Raw genomic sequence first — 20,409 nt, forward strand, 5'->3', positions numbered from 1 at the left:
AAATCTTCTCCGAATGCATCTTATTTTTCGAATGCATCAGATACACTTTCATGAAAAATAAGTATCTGAAATAGATTTGATGAAGTGATTCATGTGTATGTATTCCATCCTGCAAAATTTTTACATGGGCAATGGATTATAACACAAAGGGGAAGAAGTATTTAGAGCAATCTATGTGAAATTCCTCTATAAGCTTGCTTTGATTAATTTCCTGGTATCATGATTATTATGCTTTTTGTTGATGACAAAGGGGGAGATATATATATATGAATTGATAAACACTGCCATACTATAAGTGATGCTATAAACACTGCTATGATTATGCCATCCTTGCATCACCAAGAGATACAAAAACATGTGCTAAAGTTTGCATTATGCCCTGAGTTGATATGTTATCATGTGAAGAAAATGCAAAAACTTACTAGTATATTTCAAATGTATGCATCATGTAATAGTGCTTCACAGCTTTATATGATAATGTTCATACTACATGATGAATGGTTACAAACACAATCATACAAATCTGATGATGTATGTCAAGCCCTGACATCATCTTTGAAGAGATACATCATGATGAGTATCATGATGGGAGTATTGATAAGTTTAACTGATCTAACTTATCAATACGTCACTTGAATTCTTAGGTCTTGAATTCAAGGTTGACTTATCTCAACTATGGCATATAGACAGGGGGAGTTAAGGATAACTCCATTATCAATTGATTGTCATCATCAAAAAGGGGGAGATTGTTGAATCTCAGATTTTGATGATGAAGTCAATTGTCATTTGTTGTCTAATCTATGTGTTGAGATAAGTGTGCAGGATTAACTACGATGAAAGAAAGACAAGCAGCAGGAGTTGCGCCGGAGTCAAGTTCATGATCACGTTGGGAGTTCGAGAGTTCGACGGAAGTTCGGACGGTCGTCGGAGATTCTGCGAGAACAGATCCGAGAAGTCCAGAAGCTTGCCAAGCGAAGCTCGTCGGAACTTGCCAAGTGGATCGTCGCAAAGTCCAGGAGTTTGCCGGAAGTCCGCAGGAGCATCACCGAGGGTTCATCGGATGATCGATGGAAGTTCGCCGGAAGGAGCGATTGACGCACCGAAGCAAAGCTGCAGAAGTTGTCTTAGATTTAATCGTAGTTAGCACGATGATTAAGTTGGAAAATGGGAGGTGATCCCATTGGCTTAATCTTGGGGCAATTGGGCCCCTGAAAGATTGAAATTGGGTCGAATGGAATGAACCATTCGGACCCTGATTGCACCAGGAGGTGCAACCGCCCAGGCCAGGAGGTGGCACCGCCTGGGCTAAGCCTCCCAGCGAGACTGGGCGGTGCAACCTCCCCAGCCGGGAGGTGGCACCGCCTGAGCTCAGTCTTCGAGCTAGACTGGGCGGTGCAACCTCCCTGGCAGAGAGGTGGCACCGCCTGAGCTCAGTCTTCGAGCTAGACTGGGCGGTGCAACCTCCCTGGCAGAGAGGTAGCACCGCCTGAGCTCAGTCTTCGAGCTAGACTGGGCGGTGCAACCTCCCTGGCAGAGAGGTAGCACCGCCTGAGCTCGGTCTTCGAGCTCTACCAGGCGGTGCAACCTCTCCAGTCAAGAGGTGCAACCGCCTGATCCCGGAATTCCGGGATTTGATCGTTTTGAGCTCCAAATTTGAATTGGGTTGGGGCCTATAAATTCCCCATCCATTCAACACTGAAAAGATACAGACCTACACCGAAATCTTGATCTTTTCTGTGATTCTAAGAGCTCAAAAGTGATTGTAAAGCCTTTAAGTCTCCTCCTTCTGTTCTTCAAGTTTTCAGTTGTAAAGTGAGGAGAGAAAGGTCTGTAAAGGTTGTCTCCTGAGCCTGTCAAAAGGAGAGAAACTGTAAAAGGGCAGTTTGGCCTTCACCCATTGAAGGAAGGCCCCTAGTTGACGTCGGCAACCTCGTCGGTGGAGGAAGCCAAAAGTGGAGTAGGTCAGGACTGACCGAACCACTCTAAATCTCTGGTTTGCATTTATCTTTGAGCACTTTATCTTTACTGCAAACCTCCTCCACTACTACTGCTCTCTGCGCTTTCACGAACAAGTTCTAAGTGCTGTTCTTCCGAATCTGCATTCAGACGTAAAATCGTGTTTTAGTACATTACAGTTTACGTTTACGTTTTGATTCTGCAGAACTGTCCTCTGTGCTTTTGCAAACGAGTTTCTTTGCAGTTTACACTTACAATTTGATTCTATTTATAACTGCAAACTGTCTTCTGTAATTTTACGAACGAGTTTCAACATTTAGACGTAAAACTGCATTTAGACGTAAATCGGCTTTCCTCGCACAATCGTCAGATTTCAGTTTACGTTTACATCTTGATTTCAACTGCATACTGCCCTCTGCGAATATACAAACGAGTTTCAAAGTTCAGACGTAAATCTGCGTCTAAGACGTAAATCTGCGTGTAAGACGTAAATCTGCGTTTAGACGTAAATCTGCGTTTAGACGTAAATCTGCGTTTAGACGTAAATCTGTTTTTTGCAGATTACCTTTTGAGCTGTACAACAACAGCACATTGTCTTTATACTTCTGCTCAATCTGTGCTTAGACGCAATCTGCGTTTAGACACAATCTGTGCTTAGACGCAATCTGCGTTTAGACACAATCTGCGCTTAGACGCAATCTGCGCTAAGACGCAAACTGCGCTTAGACGCAATCTGAGTTTAGACGCAATCTGCATTTAGACGCTAACTGCGTTTAGACGCTAACTGCGCTTAAACGTAAACTGCACTTAATCATAAGTAATCTTAGAATCGGTTTTTGCATCAAAATAGTCTTTGTCAAACGAACGCAGCCTTCGCTTTTTAATCGCTGAAAAATATCCGCTGCACTAATTCACCCCCCCCCTCTTAGTGCTCTCGATCCTAACAATATTGAGAATTTTTTGATGAAACCAAAGGGAAATCTGTTGGAAGTGTCAAAGCTATTGTAAAAATTTTATAGAGATTTGGACAAAAAAAATTGTAATAGCAAGATCAAACAAACTATGTTATGTGGTTGGAATTCTACAATGCATCTTTCGTCGTAAAGATAAAAACTTTACGATGAAAAGTTTATGCAGCAATATAGGAATAATTTTTTTGGATTTTTGAATAAGGATAATTAAATTATAACAGTAGTAAGGTAGGAAATCATAACCTATTGTAATTCACGGGGAGATCAAAGGATGATCCGCGGTGGTGGAGATGACGGCGGAATTTGGCAACGATCTTTTAAGCAATTATGGGAATTACTTTAGGCATCCGTGAAGGGCTAATGGATAGCTGTGGAAGGGCAGTGAACATTACTCCAATTTCAAGTGTTAGAACCCTTGCGGATTCTAAGCTTAGGGTTGATCTCTTTAGGAGGTCAACCTCCTTGGAACTCTATAGGGGTTCCTTCCTCCAGATTACTACTCAAAGGCTGCTAAAACAATTCATCTATTTCCTCTTAAAAGAGGATGAATACATGAGTATTTATATGTCTTCTAAACCCCAATTCCTAATAGAACTCCTACTTCTAACCAACTCCTAATGCTTCTCTAAGAAGCAACCTTCAAACTAATCCTAACCTTAGCCGGTCTCTTCACATCTTTAATAGGGGTCGGCTAGGTAGGTTTTCCGAATGTCCTTTCAATAAAACTTAATTAGGACTCTCCTAGAGTCCTAACATCTTTAACATAAATAGTAATGGAGAAGCCTTTATTTTTTAAAATAAATTATATATCTTTTTTAAATTATTCATACGAAGATTTTGTTAGTGCTACTCATGTTTGCTATTAACATTTTGATTTATTTTATTATTTTAATGGTTTAATGATTAATAAAAAATTTGGATGATAAAAGTGATTATTATAAGTGTTTATGCAATATAAATTGAACTATTTAATGAAGGGATATATATATTGGATAAAGACATATTTCAAAAATAAGAAATTTTTTTATCGTCTAAAAAAAAATACAATAAAAACATCAAAAGTTAAAACAAGTTGATTTTACGATGGAGACAAAAAAAAAAAAATAAAACTTGTCGATGGTAAATGAGAAAATTGAGATATCTCTAGAGTCAAATAGTGTTTTTTTTCGGTGTCATTTATGCATATTGCTTATCAAAATCAGGTGCAGAACCAGAAATCATGCATTCATGAATATGAAAGCTGGTTCAATTAGGATGTTGATCCTTAATAGTGAAGTCATGTGATCGGTTCCTACCTTCATACTTAATTCTTACAAAAAGAGCCCAACAAATTTAATAGCTATTTGATTGCATGTCATTGCACTTAAAACAAAGAGGTCCATTGAATCTACTCCCTTGTATTGATCTTCATATTTCATCAACAAGACATTGCTCGATCAATACAATCTTCTCTTACAAAAAAAAAAGAAAAGGTTTTAGCTATAATGATAGAGTTGTCTAAACATTAATCTCCAAAGCATCATAAAATGCCATGTTAATGTTTTGAAGCAATGCCGTAGGCGAGTCAAATTTATTAGTCGTATCATAGAGCATCCAAAATGCTTTCAGAGTTGTCAAGTGTAGCTCTTTCCATAATTTTGGAACACTATTATATTCATCACCGAAGAGAAGCTCAACAAATTCCTTCCCTTTCTTCTCAAGAATGTCCCTTATGTGGTCAATTGAATCTTCGATACTTGCATCTGCATTCTCCTTCATATACAGTGGTACCATGTTAAACTTCCCATGCTCCAATTCTCGCTGAAATGGAAACTTACCGTCAACAAATATTGTCAATTCAACAAATACGATACGTCGATTGAATGAGTCACTATTACCTGGTAACTCTGGCTGTCATTCAATAAACGAGCACAGAACATTGCCAACTTAGTTATTTTGCTGTAATGGGATTTTATGTTGTCCTTTGGAGCTCCTGAACAAGCCAAGCAATATGCAGGAAGAGTTATTACTTGTATGGCTATAGATGTCATGGCGACTTCAATGTATTCATCAATTGAAGGTGCATGTTGACTACTACTCCACTTGAATTCCTTCAGCCATGAGGCGAACACATCACACCACTTCATATATATGCAGATCACCAAGTTAGTGAGAACCAAATTATTCTTAGTGTATGTTAATCGAGAAAAGAGAAAGATCAAACCTTACCATGTCATGAAGAACATCTTCCACACCATTATCATACTGACTAAATGATTTGAAAGCTATATCACGTACAAGTTCGTCGAGTGCATCAAAAATTACTTTCGCATCGCCCCACAAGCTTTCTCCTTTCCACCTATTGAATGTAATGGTTTAAGGATATAAATTGATACTGCGAACACATTTTAAGTGGTTAAGCATAGTACCTATGCACAGCTTCAGTTAGGCATTCTAGTTCATTTAGAGAACCTTTCTCGTCGAAGAAATCATCTGCAATGATGACTATGATTGCACACTTTGCAACTATCTTCCGTAGATCCGAATGTAGAGGAAGACATGTCGGAACGGCGGCTAGAAAGTAACAATATGTTGTCTTCTCTCGGCCAAATCCCATTTTGGACAGCCCTGATCCTTCGGACCACCTAGTCATATTATTCAGTGAAAGAGAAAACCTATTAGATCATATCTGGATACTGTCACTTAACCTCTAACATGAAGTATATATTACCTCTTGAGTTCCTCAAGTTCATTTTTGTAAAGTGATTGGCGGTTTAAGAAGCTTTTAATTGCTAGTTTGATGACGAACGAGGAACATGAAAGCCTGCATTTGCACAGGTTTGATGTTACTAATGGTTTTGTAGAATTCAATAGCAACTACTTGCGAAAAATGTGAAAGATAAGTGCTTCAAGCATTACTAACTTCAAACATTTAAATTACCTGCAAGTGTTGGTCTTTCCGATCCACGTTATATAACCTTTACTTCTCTCTATATACATGCGATGCTCAAGATGGTCCATTCGAGCGAGCCATGGGAGTTCCATTTCATGCTCAATCTGTCGAAATTGTGACCAACATCAATGGTTAGTCTGAAGATTTCATAACACATCATTTACTATCATCAGTATCATATTCAAAATCGGCATCATATTCAAGATTACAAGGCATCGGCCTGAACTCTAATATTCAAAATCTCATGTAGTAAGCTAAACCATTGTTTCAACCACAAGTTCGATACTTGGACTTGGATGCTGGACTTTTGTTCGACCACAAGTTTTGTTTCAACCACAAGTTTCAACCATTGTTTCAACCACAAGTGTGTGTGTGTGTGTGTGTGAAGGCAAGATTATTAAGTGGTGAAGGCAAGATTTAAATCTAAGATTTTATGATGAACAATTAAAGTTTTACTTGTTAAGTTAGTAGACAGTTTCGTCATTATTGGTATTATTATTATTATTATTATTATTATTATTATTATTATTATTATTATTATTATAACTAATATAGATTTTCTAATGATCATGAAAGGTATGATCCAACGATATCTTCTTACCAATTAATTAACTATGCATGTGGTGCAAAAAAAGAAATTTTTTTATAAATGGTAAGTGATAACTTTTTTTATAAAGATAATGTTAAAGGTAGGTTTTGATAAGTAACTTACTATGATTTACCAACTAAGTTATGATTTTTAAAAAAAAGATCCGATGAGATAACGAATATTCAATCTTTCATAAGTGTGTCTTGTATTTCATTAGACTTAAGTTGAGATATTATAACAAATGAATATATATATATATATATATATATATATATATATATATATATATATATATATATATATATATATATATATATGTGTGTGTGTGTGTGTGTGTGTGTGTGTGTGTGTGTGTGTGTGTGTGTGTGTGTGTATATACACAATCAAGAAAATTTATGAATGATATTATACCTCTTTCTCAAAACCGGTCAAGTCGGCATTGTTGCCGTCTAAATGCAAACACTTATGCAATACTTTCATAGCAAAAACTTTGGCATTGTGAAGCTCAACTTCCTCGGGGAACATAAAGTGTGCTGCTCTGTAGACACCAACCATGGCTCCTAAGAATTCAGTGTAGTTCTCCATGATATGCGTGAGCACATCTTTCTCATCCATAAACCAACAAAACTTCCCTACATAAAACCGAAGATTACTAAGTTAGATGAATCATTAATTGCAACAACTGTGCATAGCATAATCTACTTATTAAAAATTTGAGATTATGGTAGCTATAAATTTTACTTGGTGTTACACGATATCCATATGCCCTTAAAAGATTAAAGGCTAACGAGTCTCTATATATATATTGCGATATCTCATAATTCTTGTAATCTTCTCGTTGTTGAGTAGCCCAATTCCTGCACGTTGAAAACAGAGCTGAAGTAATTTGTTTCCCAAGAGCTAGAAATGAAAATAAAAAATTGTAGCAAAAAAACAAAAAGAGAAAAAGATAAGGTGTCTTTGGCATACTTTTCCACGAGTAAGTGCATGAAGCATCATTCTTCGCACTCTGGCTTTTAAATCGGTCTCTTTGTCTACGATATTATCTAGCAATCTTGATAGTTGGAGTTATGTAGTGGCATGACATAGGAATTAAGATCATTTAAATATATAACAGAGGCAGAAAATTAGTGGAATTTGGATTTTCAGTTAAAGTGGAGAAGCTCACCATTGTTTAGCCCGAGAGAGAGAGAGAGAGAGAGAGAGAGAGAGGTCGCTTCGCAAACATTGATCAAAACAGATCTATTATATAAGTGGAAGTTTTTCTTGCAATAAAAGATTGTGAACAACGACCCACTGAACTTTAGAACATGCAACTGAAATGTCTTTGGATGGGCATTAGACTAGGGAGGAGCTAAAACTAATGTGATCTATAGAGCATGGTTGGCTTATTGTAAGAAAACTTTCAGAAAAAGATTTTGTTATCTCCAATAGTAAGATATCTGAAACAAGGCAAGATTCCCTTCGCGTTTTACTCTCGATGGCTCTTCCAATCTAATAAAGTACAAACTGATTAATCCTGAAATAATTAGTAAATGGCCTCCAAAAGTTTTGAAAATAGGGGAAGAAAGAAAATAACCTCACAAAAAAAAGAAAATAATTTGTATGCAGGAGAAATTCTAGGTCATGTTAACTTGTCTTGGTGTTGGATAAGAATTCACCTCGGAGAGTACATGAATCGAGACAAATCACCCAACATCGGGCACCATCCAAAAGTCATTGCAGTAGCTGTATATATATATATATATATATATCTGATAATGATTAACAACGAGTTGCAGTAGCCACACAATGCCATACCTGTAAGTATGGTCCATAACGCCTCGTATTTCTTCCGCAAAATGCTCACCACACCCTAACCTCCTCAAATGATCCACCAGACACAGCTTTATGAGATCTTCGTCCACAGGAAACACGGAAGGAACTGTTTACTCCACACCAATTCTACCTTTTAGAATATGCATCCATCTAACTCGAAATAGATTCTTTGTTAGTGGACTTACCCACGTTGCTGCATCGTTTCATCATGGTCTGCAGGTACTCCAAGCAATTCCTATCGCCTGTAATCATGAAAGCACAAGCGGTTGCAGAAGGAGAGTGGAAGAGCGAGCCGTCTTCCATCTGAAGCCTAAGAATCACTTCATGATTTGGCCTGCAGCTTATTGGCAGGGCCTCAAGGAACGACGTTAGCGGGGGGTGGCGATCGTTGCCTGAAGATTTTTCCCTGCCGTATCAAAGTAGAATTCACTGTGTATGAGCAAGAAAACACAGTCCCAGCCTTGCGCGGCTAATGTATACTCCTATGACCGACCCTTACATTGTCAATATGGTTTCTCTTCTGTTGAAGACGTTGTTCACTGCTGGCATGCTGCCGCCGTCGGGAAGAACAGGTAGGCCTTTGGCCAGTGCCAGCTCAAGCATGCCAGGGAAGACAATAGAGAACCACTGAGGGATGCCACCGCGATGCTCCATCAGAAGTTTCACCATGTTTGCACGAAGAAATCCTAATCCTAATAAAAATGGAAGCTTATGTCAAGAGGTACATGCTAATCCAAGATCAGAGATGTGAAGATCATGTGCATCTTAGGAAGGAAATATATCTTGCAGGTGAGACAACAGAGGACGATCATGGTAAACCAGTAGGAGCATACTCTAGACTCGACGTAGTTCTTCTTCCACCAAATATATCATGGTGGCTAGCAATAGTTTGATTCACAATGAACATCCCTTGCAACCCAGCTGAACCATAGCAAATCCTTAAAGATCTACCACATGCATATAGTGGTAGTTTGACTTGTAAGTTAGGGCTTGTCCTTTCTTTGAATCAGACTTTGCTTTCTGATGCATATAGTGCAATACTGTAGTTTGACTTTTGTTTGCAAGAAATAAAATGACAGTTCGGTACTTGTACTCAGCTAGATTGCCACTAGGTTTTATTATCCAAGCAAGCATAAACGGTTCGCTGGGCAAATAAAGGCAATGTTCATTTAGAGTGTTTATAATTATAGCTACAGAATTAATTGTTTGCATTTGATTTGTCTTCCTGATCTTTTATAACCAATTAAAATTGCAAAAGTGTATCTATATATAATTATGTCCATGTTGTATTTTCTTTATACTCCAAACTCTGCCGATATTGTTCCATTCTCTCAATGGCTCCCCAGAGTAGAAGTTCGGGGTTCCAATATCAACTCTATCATTTTGGAGAATCAGTTTATATGAATATACTGCAAAATAACTTGAGTTTGTGTAATGATAATAACTTGAGTTTATTCAAATAAATATTACTATGCAAAGCTTTATAAACCAAACCACTGAAAAAATATGTAGATATCGAAGGAGGGTGAAGATGGTTGGGTGTGCCAGTTTTACCTTTCTCGATATTAGCATGGCCAGTGTCCCATGCATTGAGTGCAACAACACAAGCGAGGGTGGAGGTGAGAGAGTCCATGGGGTTGCCGAGCTCCCCCCAGTACCCTTCCTCTCTCTGGTGGCGGATTATCCACTCTAGGCACTGCGGAAACATGGGACGATGAGGAGACTGAGGACCGGCAACCATGGCGACCCATGCAGTTTCGTAGGGCGACGGTGGCAGGAAGGAGAGCATGTCAGCTGAGGGGGAGAACATCTCCTGCTTAATCCTTTCAACAAGGTAAGAGATCGACTCATCCATCTCCTAAACAGCGAATGGATCGGTACGTGTTCGAGCTGAGGAGTTCAAGGAGGCTCTATTTATAGAAGCAGCTCACCGCACAAAACATCGATCGAGCAGTTGATGCACGTTTATATCATCTGTTATCGGTGAACTTTGTGTGGCTGTACATCTCTGCCAAACACCCTGTTGGATCACTGTGCATCTTTGTGTTGATGTATGATGATTGGCCATAGATTGATTTGATGTCATTTTCAGTTCATGTCACCTGTAGACAAATGGAAGTAGAGCTTTGCAACAGGTCGAGATACGTGAGAAACGAGCACAGGCTGCTGGTTTCTCAAGCGTGGAACACGCTGCTGTACCTCTCTACTAGTTCATATCATTCTTTGTATGCAAGAAGGGCGATGGCTTCATGTCACCAACTTTTCTCGAAGAGTTACCCCACCATGTCATGTAGCGGGTCAGGTATCCTCTGAGTCTCAGAATGAGGGAATAAGAAAGACAAAAAATATTCCAATACAAGATAGAACTTTGTTATTTTTTAACAATCATTTGTAGGGAGAAAACAAGTAGAATCCATCATTTGTTTTTATTTCAATTGATGACATAAGACGAGTAGTAGCGAGTTTCTTTTTTTTATGATTAAAAAAACTCAATAGAGAGAAATAATAAAAATAATAATAATAAAAAGTTCAATAACTAACGTAGCTCGAAGAGAATACTTGCAGGACGAAGCCCCGGACAATATAATCATAAAAAACAATCTGTGAACTCACACCACTCACACATAATGTGAGAAAAACATGAATTCATTTATTCATTTTTTGATTCATTATAATGTTCTAACTCCCTTTCATAGATCCAATAAAAGAATAAAAAGAAATAATATGACTGTAATAAAGATTGCAATCATATCAAATTAGATATATAGTATGTTCTTTTTGAAAAAAGATAATAATCTGACTTGATTTAAAAAATAATTATATTATTGATTGATAAGTTTTATTTTTATAGAGAGAATCGTTTACAATCTTTAATCAAGAATAAATTTGTTTTCTCTCTCTCTCTTTTCCGCCTTGTGTGTGACAACTTATTGATTGACCATGTCCAATGGTGTTGTTAGTGTAAACAACCTTAAGTCGTGGTCTCGGGACCGACGCGGCTTGGTTCGGGTCCGGATGATGGGGATCTCCCTGGGATGTTCCTCGAGACTGCTTAGGTGACCGATTACGGTGGTCCGATCGGGACGGGGTCGCCGTTTCCTCCGGGCAAGAACTCCTCGCCTGCGCGTCCAGTGGGGACCTTCGGCTTCGCACCTACACAAAGGTCAGGTCGGGGAGCTCGGCCCAACCCTTCCAACGATTAAGTTAGTGGATGGTAAAGGGGGTTTCTTTAGCTAAGTTGTCTCCTCCCCCTCCTTTTTCCCGTTTAGAATGCAAGGGTATTTATAGGGAAGCTTACTGTTTCCTGATGTGCCCGCTTGCAGGGGGCAGGCTCGTACTCTTGGTAGCGTCTGACACTGGTGTTAGTGTGGCGTGAAGGACCGAGCCTGAGCAGGATGTTTAATGTGCCTCGGTCGGCGTTCCGGTCCATTTGACCAGGTGGTGTCAGGTCAACCGAGGCGTCATCTGGGGCAACTGATGTCAACCCAAGTCTTATCGCCATTATTACCCTCATCATATTCGCCCCCCCCCCCCCCCCGTAGGAAGATATGCATCGGTTCCTGTAAAAGGGGGGTCTGAGGCATTGCTTCGGCTTTGAGAAACTGTCCCAGCCGAGCGTTTTGCCGGTCCGTTGCCAGGGGTGTGGGAATCGTGGAGTTTAGCAACTAAGAAGGGTTGGATGTGCAGCGGTGACCCCGGGTAGTATGCGGCCGAGGAGTACACTCAGTAGAGCAGGCTGAGCAGAGGTTGTGGTCTCGGGGAGAATGGAGCCGAGGAGCATAACGCAGGCGGGCTGGTCGCGCAGGTGTGGTCTCGGGGAGCATGGAGCCGAGGAGCACGGCGCAGGTGGGCTGGCCGCGTAGGTGTGGTCTCGGGCAACATGCGGCCGAGGAGCACAACACAAGCGGGCAGGCCATGCAGGTGTGGTCTCGGGCAATATACGACCGAGGAGCACGACGCAGGCGGGCTGGCCGCGCAGGCGTGGTCTCGGGTGACATGCAGCCGAGGAGCACAGCACAAGCGGGCAGGCCACGCAAGCGTGGTCTCGGGCAACATGCGGCCGAGGAGCACGACGCAGGTGGGCTGGCCGCGCAGAGGCGATCTCGGGCAGACTGCAACCGAGGAGCACGACGTAGGCAGGCTGGCCCGCAGAGGTGGTCTCGGGCAAACTACGACCGAGGGACACGGCTCACGCGGGCAGGCCACGCTGAGGTGGACTCGGGCAGTCTACGGCCGAGCTGTGTAGATCTAGAAGGGGGTTAGGCCGGAGCTAACCGCGAACCTGGAGGCAGTCAGGTGGATACTGAGCCTTCGGTCGGAAGAGACTGAGGCAGGGCCTAGATTCCTTTAACGAGGACTACATCGGATAGCCACCGCGGGTGTTTGACTTCTTCTATGGAGCCCGCTGCCAAAAGTTGCTCCTCCTCACGACCACCCAGGCCTCCGTCGCAATGTACTAGTTAGCCCGTTGTAGCATATCTGGTACTGTGGTGGAGGGTTGCTTCACGAGGGACCAGAAGAATCTGGAAGGTCGCAGGCCTGTCATAAACGCCTGCACTAATAGAGAGGGATGAGCGTCCGGCAACCCCCGGATTTGTGTTGTAAAGCGATTCACAAAATGGGAGAGGGGCTCGTCCTCCCTTTGGTTGAGTCCGAGGAGCAGTGCAACGGACGACTTCGACCGGGCGTAGGCCAAGAAGTTAAGCTCGAAGTCTTCGACGAGCTGATCAAAGGAGGCGATCATCCCAGTCTTCAGACCGTTGTACCATGTGCGGCCTGGCCCCCTCAGAGTCGTGGGAAACGTGTTGAATCTCATATTTTGATGATGAAACTACTTGATATATGTTTATGACTTAATCTGCGTTTTGAGTGATGCAGGATGCCTCGATCAGGATGAGACAATTAAAGCAGGAAAATCATGTTGTGCCGGAGGAACATGTCAGAAGATTGGACGTCGGGCCGGTGGATCGGTCGACGTATCGACAGAAGGCTTCGGGCCGTGGACTCGGGCATCGGGCCAAGAAGAGCGGGTATTGTGCCAAGGATATCGGAGTTGCGGAGTCAACTGGCCGATTGGGCAATAGGCTGCAGGAAAGGACGATGCGCCGAAGAATCGGACGAAGCGTCGATGGACCAATGACATGCCGGACAACTTGGTTAATTGCTTAGGATTAATTGTCTCGATCGAAGTTTTTGTTTTGAGTGTGCAGGATTAACTACGATGGAAGAAAGACATGCAGCAGGAGTTGCGCACGAGTCAAGACAATGATAACGTTGGGAGTTCGAGAGTTCTACGGAAGTTCGGACGGTCGTTGGAGGTTCTGCGGGAACAAATCCGAGAAGTCCAGGAGCTTGCCAAAGAAGCTCGTCGGAACTCGCCAAGTGGATCGTCGCAAGTCCAGGAGTTTGCTGGAAGTCCGCAGGAGCATCACCGAGGGTTCATCGGATGATCGACGGAAGTTCGTCGGAAGCTCGCTGGAAGAAGCGATTGACGTACCAGAGCAAGTTGTAGTAAATGTCTTAGGAAATAATCGTAGTTAGCACAATGATTAAGTTAGAAATGGGAGGTGATCCCATTAACTTAATCTTGGGGCAATCGGGCCCCTGAAAGACCCAAATTGGGCCGAATGAATCAACCTATTCGGACCTGAAATAGTGCTAGGAGGTAGCACCGCCAGGGTAGGAGGTAGCACCGCCCAAGAGGCAGTCTCCGAGCGAGACTGGGCGGTGCAACCGCCCCAGCCAGGAGGTAGCACCGCCTGGGCTCAGTCTCCGAGCGAGACTGGGCGGTGCAACCGCCCCTGACAAGAGGTGGCACCGCCTGAGCTCAGTCTTCGAGCTCTGGCAGGCGGTGCAACCGCCTCAGTCAGGAGGTGCAACCGCCTGAGCTCAGTCTTCGAGCTCTAGCAGGAGGTGCAACCGCCCCTGACAGGAGGTGGCACCGCCCAGAGGCTCAGTCTTCGAGCTCTGCCAGGCGGTGCAACCGCTCCAGTCAGGAGGTGCAACCGCCTGATCCCGGAATTGACAGTTTTGAGCTCCAAATTTGAACTGGGTTGGGGCCTATAAATACCCCACCCATTCAGCACTGAAAGAGCACAGACATACACCGAAATCTTGATCTTTTTCTGTGATTCTTAGAGCTCAAAATTGTTGTAAAGGCCAAAAGTTCTTCTCCCTCTTTTCTTCCAAGTTCTGAGTTGTAAAGAGAGGAGAGAAAATTCTGTAAGGGTTGTCTCCTAAGACCGTCAAAAGGAGTGAAACTGTAAAAGGGTGGTTGGCCTTCGCCTATTGAAGGAAGGCCTCTAGTTGACGTCGGTGACCTCATCGGTGGAGGAAGCCAAAAGTGGAGTAGGTCAAGATTGACCGAACCACTCTAAATCTCGGTTTGCATTTACTTTGAGCATTTTTATCTTTACTGCAAACCTCCTAAATAGCTACTGCCTTCTGCGCTTTTACGAACGAGTTTCTAAGTTCAGAGCTTTCTGAATCTGCGTCTAAACGAAATCAGCTTTTTCGTACGATCATTACATTTCAGTTTACGTTTACGTTTTGATTTCAATCATAACTGCAAACTGCCTTCTGCGCATTTATAAAACATATCTCGAAGTTCGATATCTTCAAAATTGACATTTAGACATAAACTGGTTTTATCGTACGAACGTCGCATTTCAGTTTGCGCTTGCATTCTAATTTTCATCATAAACTGCAAACTGCCTTTGTAGATATACTTTAACGTCATCTCGCTTAATCTTAAGTTAAAGTAATATTAGAATCAGCTTTTACGTCGAAATCGTTTTCTATCAAACGAACGCAGCTTTCGGCTTTAATCGCTGAAAAATTTCCGCTGCACTAATTCACTCCCCCCCTCTTAGTGCTCTTGATCCTAACAAAATGCCCTGCACATCAAAGCGTCGGAGGTTCCGTATAGTGCCATTTGGGCACGGAAAGTGGCTACGTGGTCCGTTGGGTTGGTGGAGCCGTCATATGCGTCCAAAGAGGGGAGCCGAAAGTTCGGGGGAACCGTTTGATCTTGTATCTCGGGCATGAACGGAGACCCTTGTGTGGGTCCACCCCGAGTTCTCCCTTTGACTTGCGAATCTCCTTCTGTACTTCATCGAGCCATTGATTAATAAAGCGTAGCTGGGCTTGCAGGGAGTCCGTTGAATCCGAAGATAATGCCTCGGGTTTCGGGTGGCCTCTCGGATTTGCCGTCACTCGATCCCCTAGTGGGGCCGATAGGACCCGAGGCGAAGTAGGGAAATCCGAAAGTGGCATGTGGGCCCGAACGGGCGGCTCCTATTGCCGCAGTGGTTGGATCGCAGGCGGGTGTGCCGGATGAGAAACGAGCGGGATAATGGTTTGCACCATACCCGTCAGAGCTCGGACTTGATGGGCAAGGCCCAGAAAGGCTTCGAACGACACGGGCGACGGGTCGGCAGGGGCATCGTCGGGTGGCGACAAGCCCGGGTCGTTGAATATCTGCCAATAACGCTCTAAAGTCGTGGCGGGGTGTTCATCACGAAGATCTCCATGCGGGGGATGTTCCCCCGAAGCTCCAATCAGATGTGACCCCTCAGTCGCAGGTTCGTCCGGGCCAATCGGGTGATCCCTCGACATTCCGGCCCTCCTTCTAGTGCCAAAATGTTAGTGTAAACAACCTTAAGCCGTGGCCTCGGGACCGACGCGGCTTGGTTCGGGTCCGGATGACGGGGATCTCCCTGGGACGTTCCTCGAGACTACTGAGGTGGCCGATTACGGTGGTCCGATCGGGACGAGGTCGCCGTTTCCTCCGGGCAAGAACTCCTCGCCTGTGCATTCAGTGAGGACCTTCGGCTTCGCACCTGCACAAAGGTCGGGTCAGGGAGCTCGGCCCGACCCCTCCGACGATCAAGTCAGTGGATGGTAAAGGGGGTTTCTTTAGCTAAGTTGTCTCCTCCCCCTCCTTTTTCCCGTTTAGAATGCGAGGGTATTTATAGGGAAGCTTACTGTTTCCTGATGTACCCGCTTGCAGGGGGCAGGCTCGTACTCCTGGTAGCGTCTGACACTGGTGTTGGCGTGGCGTGAAGGACCGAGCCTGAGCAGGATGTTTAATGTGCCTCAGTCAATGTTCCGGTCTATTTGACCAGGTGGTGTTATGTCAACCGAGGCGTCATCTGGGGCAGCTGACGTCAACCCGAGTCTTATCGCCATTATTACCCTCGTTAGGTGTCCCTAGAAAAGCATAAGAAGCTAATAATATTGACCAACATCAAATTAGAGACGGCCAAAAAATTAATTCATTCCGAAATTATAATATGACATAACGTTTTTTCTTTTAAAATAAGAACATCGAACTAAACTAAATGTAACGATGATTTATTTGATTGTGGTCCACCATTTCTCCGCAGCTGGCCTTGCAACCACACACTCAGCAGTCAGTCTCTCTCATTTTGTTCGACATAGAACGTGAACTTAAGATTTCTCTCACGGAAATCTTTAGTTCTTCAAACATACTTACTTCGCCCAAAAGACTGATCTACACAAAAAAATAAAGGTGCAGTATTTTAATTCTGGTCCAACGAGTACTCTTTCCCATCAGATACTCCATTTCCGAGATCTCAGATAATGGGCAAAATGGTCAGCGTACGCTTCGTCCGGGTCGATGCCCCAATAGAGCAAAAAACATTCCATTTGTCTGCAAACACACTGCTGGCTCGCTGTGCATGCCATGCTTGGATGTGTGAGACGTTGAATTGATTAATGTTCACGTCTCAACTCATGCGCTCCCGTACAACACAACCTCCAGCTTTCTTGAACCAAATATTTCATGAAGCCTGGCAATGTCTCAACTAGGAATTCGGAGTCGCAATAAAACATATCCGAGAAATGGCCAAGATGAAGGAGCAATCCTTGTGGGATTGGTGGAACCATTTTATGCCACGTCCAGTTGTGTAGGTCTCCCTATCAACTCTTAGGTTAGTCCAAGTGAGAACAACAAACTAATGGATATAAAAGCCCGACAAGTTACAACAGTGTTCCTTTCGTAGCAAATCTATGTTCAAGTTAGAAAAGACTTAGAATAGTATAAGTTTTCAACTTTGAATTGGTCACTATTATCTACCGATCAATATTTATCGATATGACACATATTTATTGGAATCGAATCAACTAATCAAATCTAAAAAATTAAAAATTAGATCATTAATCAATATGATTCAATTATCAGATTTGGATATATTAAAAAATCGAATGAACTTGAAATAACAAATTAATGGACATAGAAATCCGATAAGTTACAAGAACGTTTCTTCCATGCTAGAAAAAGATTTGGGATATTACAAGTTCTCAACTTCGAATTCGTCACTACTATCTGCCAATCAATATTTATTGATACTACACATATTGATTAGAATCGGACCGAATCAAATAATCGGACCCAAAAAAATTAAAAATTAGATTATTGATCAATATGATTCAATTATTAGATTGGATATGTTAAAAATAAAAAAACTGAATAACCCAATCGATTTTTAGATAACTCACCCATATGAATCAACCATGTTACATAAAATCGATCTGATTTTATAATATAGTGAAAGATTGTTTAAATATATTATAATTTTTAGATAACTCACCCATTTTTAGATAACTTTCATGGAATCGACTCAAACTTCCACTAAACTAACTAGTAATGATTCTAAGACAATTAGTCTTTTTTTTATTTTTATAATAATTAATTATCAAAATTAGAGTTTTTTGAATAGATTATATGATGGAGTGTTACTCAATTCAATTTGTGGTATAATTTAGTAAATTTTTACTAAATCGATCTAAACTTTCATTGAATCACTAAAATATGATTTTAAAATAATTTATATATTTTTATTTTTAAATATTTTATGATAATTAATCTATTAAAATTTAAGATTTTTTGAACTAGTATGATAATCGAGTATAACTTAGCTCGATTTTGAGTGTAACTTGATCAACTTTCACTAGACCAAGTCAAAATTTGATAGAATCATTAGGACTTGATTTAAGATGATTGGTGCCTTTTTTTTATTTTTTTTAAAATTTTATCATAATTAGTTATCAACATTAGAGATATTTTTAATATCATCTATGATTAAGTAATTTAAGCAAATGTCTAAAGATATTTTGTCAAGTGAAAATGGAGGTATCATTCGATAAAAGTTTATAATGAGATTTTTTAGGTAAAATATCTAAAATTCTTTTAATAGCGATTTTGTAAAGCAAAGAAATTCAACATTTAATATTTTATCGATAAACTGTTCTAAAAAATAAACAAAACATACAATTTATACATTTAGGCTTGGATATTAATATTTTCTTTCGTTTTTAAGCATAGCAAGCATGGTGACCCAATCACATCACTCAAATGATTAGAGTTTCTTTTATTTTCTTTGCTTTTTTTTCCCTCATCACTTAGTTGAGGTGGTAATTCTGCTTGCAAGCCCAATGCATAAAACTAACGTCTAATGATGCATTAATTATCTTCTTTTTTTTATACATATCTATTACTACGTACGTCAAAGTGGAGTACAAAACGCCCCTAACATCGAAGCAAAATAAAACCTATAATTGAGAGGGCCACTTTCCTCTCCACACAAAAAAATAAAAAAGATGATTGACTTTTAGCCAACCAGTTGACTGCCTCATCTTCTTCCTAAATACACGACAAAAACACATGCATCAAAACATTCCACGGGAGCCTAAATACTATGCGTAATATTGCAGATGACGCATGGAATAATAGCTGATTACCTTTTGTAAAATATTAATGAAAATCAACAAATGATCACACGAGTAAATCCGATAGCTAACACCATTGCCACCTCACAAAGATCACACTGCATCGCCACAGCCACCATAAACCCGTGGCCACCATAGCCACATATAACCTCCACAAATCACATCCAATCTATAAATCCTCACAGATCCATCCACCAAAGCCCCAATCAACCATCAAAAGGAAGCTGACCTATAGTCCGACCACCACCACAAGATGCTGAAAATGAACTAATGGTCCAAAAACACACGTTCCAAACCACATAAGCAATAAAGAAAATGGTTGCCGAGCCCCATTCATTCAAGCAAGTCTATCTACAAAGGGAAGCAACGGTGCAAAAGCTTTCAATAAAACATTTTTAATCTGAGGGAGTAGCAATAGCTTCCATAAGCAACGCCACCTATCCCCTTGAGCTACAGACCCACTACTAGAAGGAGCAAGGAACCTGTAAGCAGCTTTCGTAGAAATAATCTTGTTAATATTTGACTTCCATAACCAACAATCATCACATAGGCCAAGAGACAATTCCACTCGACAAATCCTCGTAGCCAGCTTCTCTCCAAAGGAGGAGTATAACTTATCTATATTCCCAGACAAGACATATCTAGATATCTAGATATTTGAACGAAAACTTCCACTCTTTAACCCTGAAGCAATCACACACATCCCTCCTGACCTTTCTAGGGAAGAAAATATCATATTTAGAGACATAAAACTTCAAATTTACTACCAATTTAAAAAGCTTAAGGATATCAAGAAAAGTATGATAAGAGCGAGGATTGACACAATAGCACGACAAGATATCACTAGCATAAATCAAATAAGAAACCTTATATGTCCTCTAAAAAGAGAAAGGGGTGATCAAGCTTTTATCATAAGCATGTTGAATTAAAAAGGATAGGAGCTAGGATACAAGAATTTATAAATAAGACGAAATCAGTCCACACGACGAATTCTCCTATCACCCTTGAAGAAATGGGTTGGTTAACTATTGACTAGATATGCAAAAGAAGAAGATAAAATGTAACTATGAACCCAAGAGATAAATTTCTATGGAAAACGGGCCAATTGCATGATGTGAAGAATAGTCATCCAAGAGATCTTATCATAAACATTTTTAGTATCTAGCTTATGGATAATAAAGAAGTTTATACCTCTAGAACTGAACAAAAAATGAGAAATATCCTAAGCAATCATAATATTATCATGAATAGAGTACCCAAGGATAAATGTAGACTATTCACAAGAAATGAGAAAATCCAAATAAAACTTTATACAATTGGCCAAGACTTTAGTAAGGATATGATAATTAAAATTACACAAATAAATAGGTCAAAAGTTCTTGATATCTCTA

At 41.1% G+C, this 20,409-nt stretch overlaps 1 protein-coding gene and 1 long non-coding RNA gene across 3 annotated transcripts; one reads left to right on the forward strand and one right to left on the reverse strand.

Moving 5' to 3' along the window:
* Positions 1–4,256: 4,256 nt before the first annotated feature.
* On the reverse strand, positions 4,257–10,127 carry LOC135612402 (S-linalool synthase-like). 2 transcript variants are annotated; one of them, XM_065108675.1, is made up of 10 exons: positions 9,821–10,127; positions 8,766–8,958; positions 8,249–8,672; positions 7,190–7,305; positions 6,860–7,080; positions 5,848–5,963; positions 5,638–5,730; positions 5,336–5,551; positions 4,805–5,265; positions 4,257–4,727 (listed from the first exon to the last, which is right to left on the reverse strand). In XM_065108675.1, exons 3-9 carry the CDS (start codon positions 8,263–8,265, stop codon positions 5,094–5,096), a joined length of 951 nt encoding a protein of 316 aa, XP_064964747.1. In that variant the 5' UTR covers positions 8,266–8,672; positions 8,766–8,958; positions 9,821–10,127; the 3' UTR covers positions 4,257–4,727; positions 4,805–5,093. The 2 variants fall into 2 exon arrangements, with proteins under 2 accessions (XP_064964747.1, XP_064964743.1); XM_065108671.1 differs by having other exon boundaries at positions 8,249–8,958.
* On the forward strand, positions 8,851–9,362 carry LOC135612407 (uncharacterized). Its single transcript, XR_010486959.1, has 2 exons — positions 8,851–8,987; positions 9,056–9,362. It is a non-coding gene; the product is annotated as an uncharacterized LOC135612407 (long non-coding RNA).
* Positions 10,128–20,409: the final 10,282 nt, after the last annotated feature.

The sequence above is a fragment of the Musa acuminata genome, chromosome BXJ1-2 (genome assembly GCF_036884655.1).
Source record: "Musa acuminata AAA Group cultivar baxijiao chromosome BXJ1-2, Cavendish_Baxijiao_AAA, whole genome shotgun sequence".
Lineage (NCBI taxonomy): Eukaryota > Viridiplantae > Streptophyta > Magnoliopsida > Zingiberales > Musaceae > Musa > Musa acuminata.

What these genes read in the sequence shown, in the direction of transcription:
- LOC135612402 (XM_065108675.1), bottom strand. An exon ending in TGACCGGTTTTGAGAAAGAG is followed by an intron (nt 5,964 to 6,859) that starts GTATAATATCAT and finishes CAATTTCGACAG; the next exon opens with ATTGAGCATGAAATGGAACT. An exon ending in GAACTTGAGGAACTCAAGAG is followed by an intron (nt 5,552 to 5,637) that starts GTAATATATACT and finishes TAATATGACTAG; the next exon opens with GTGGTCCGAAGGATCAGGGC.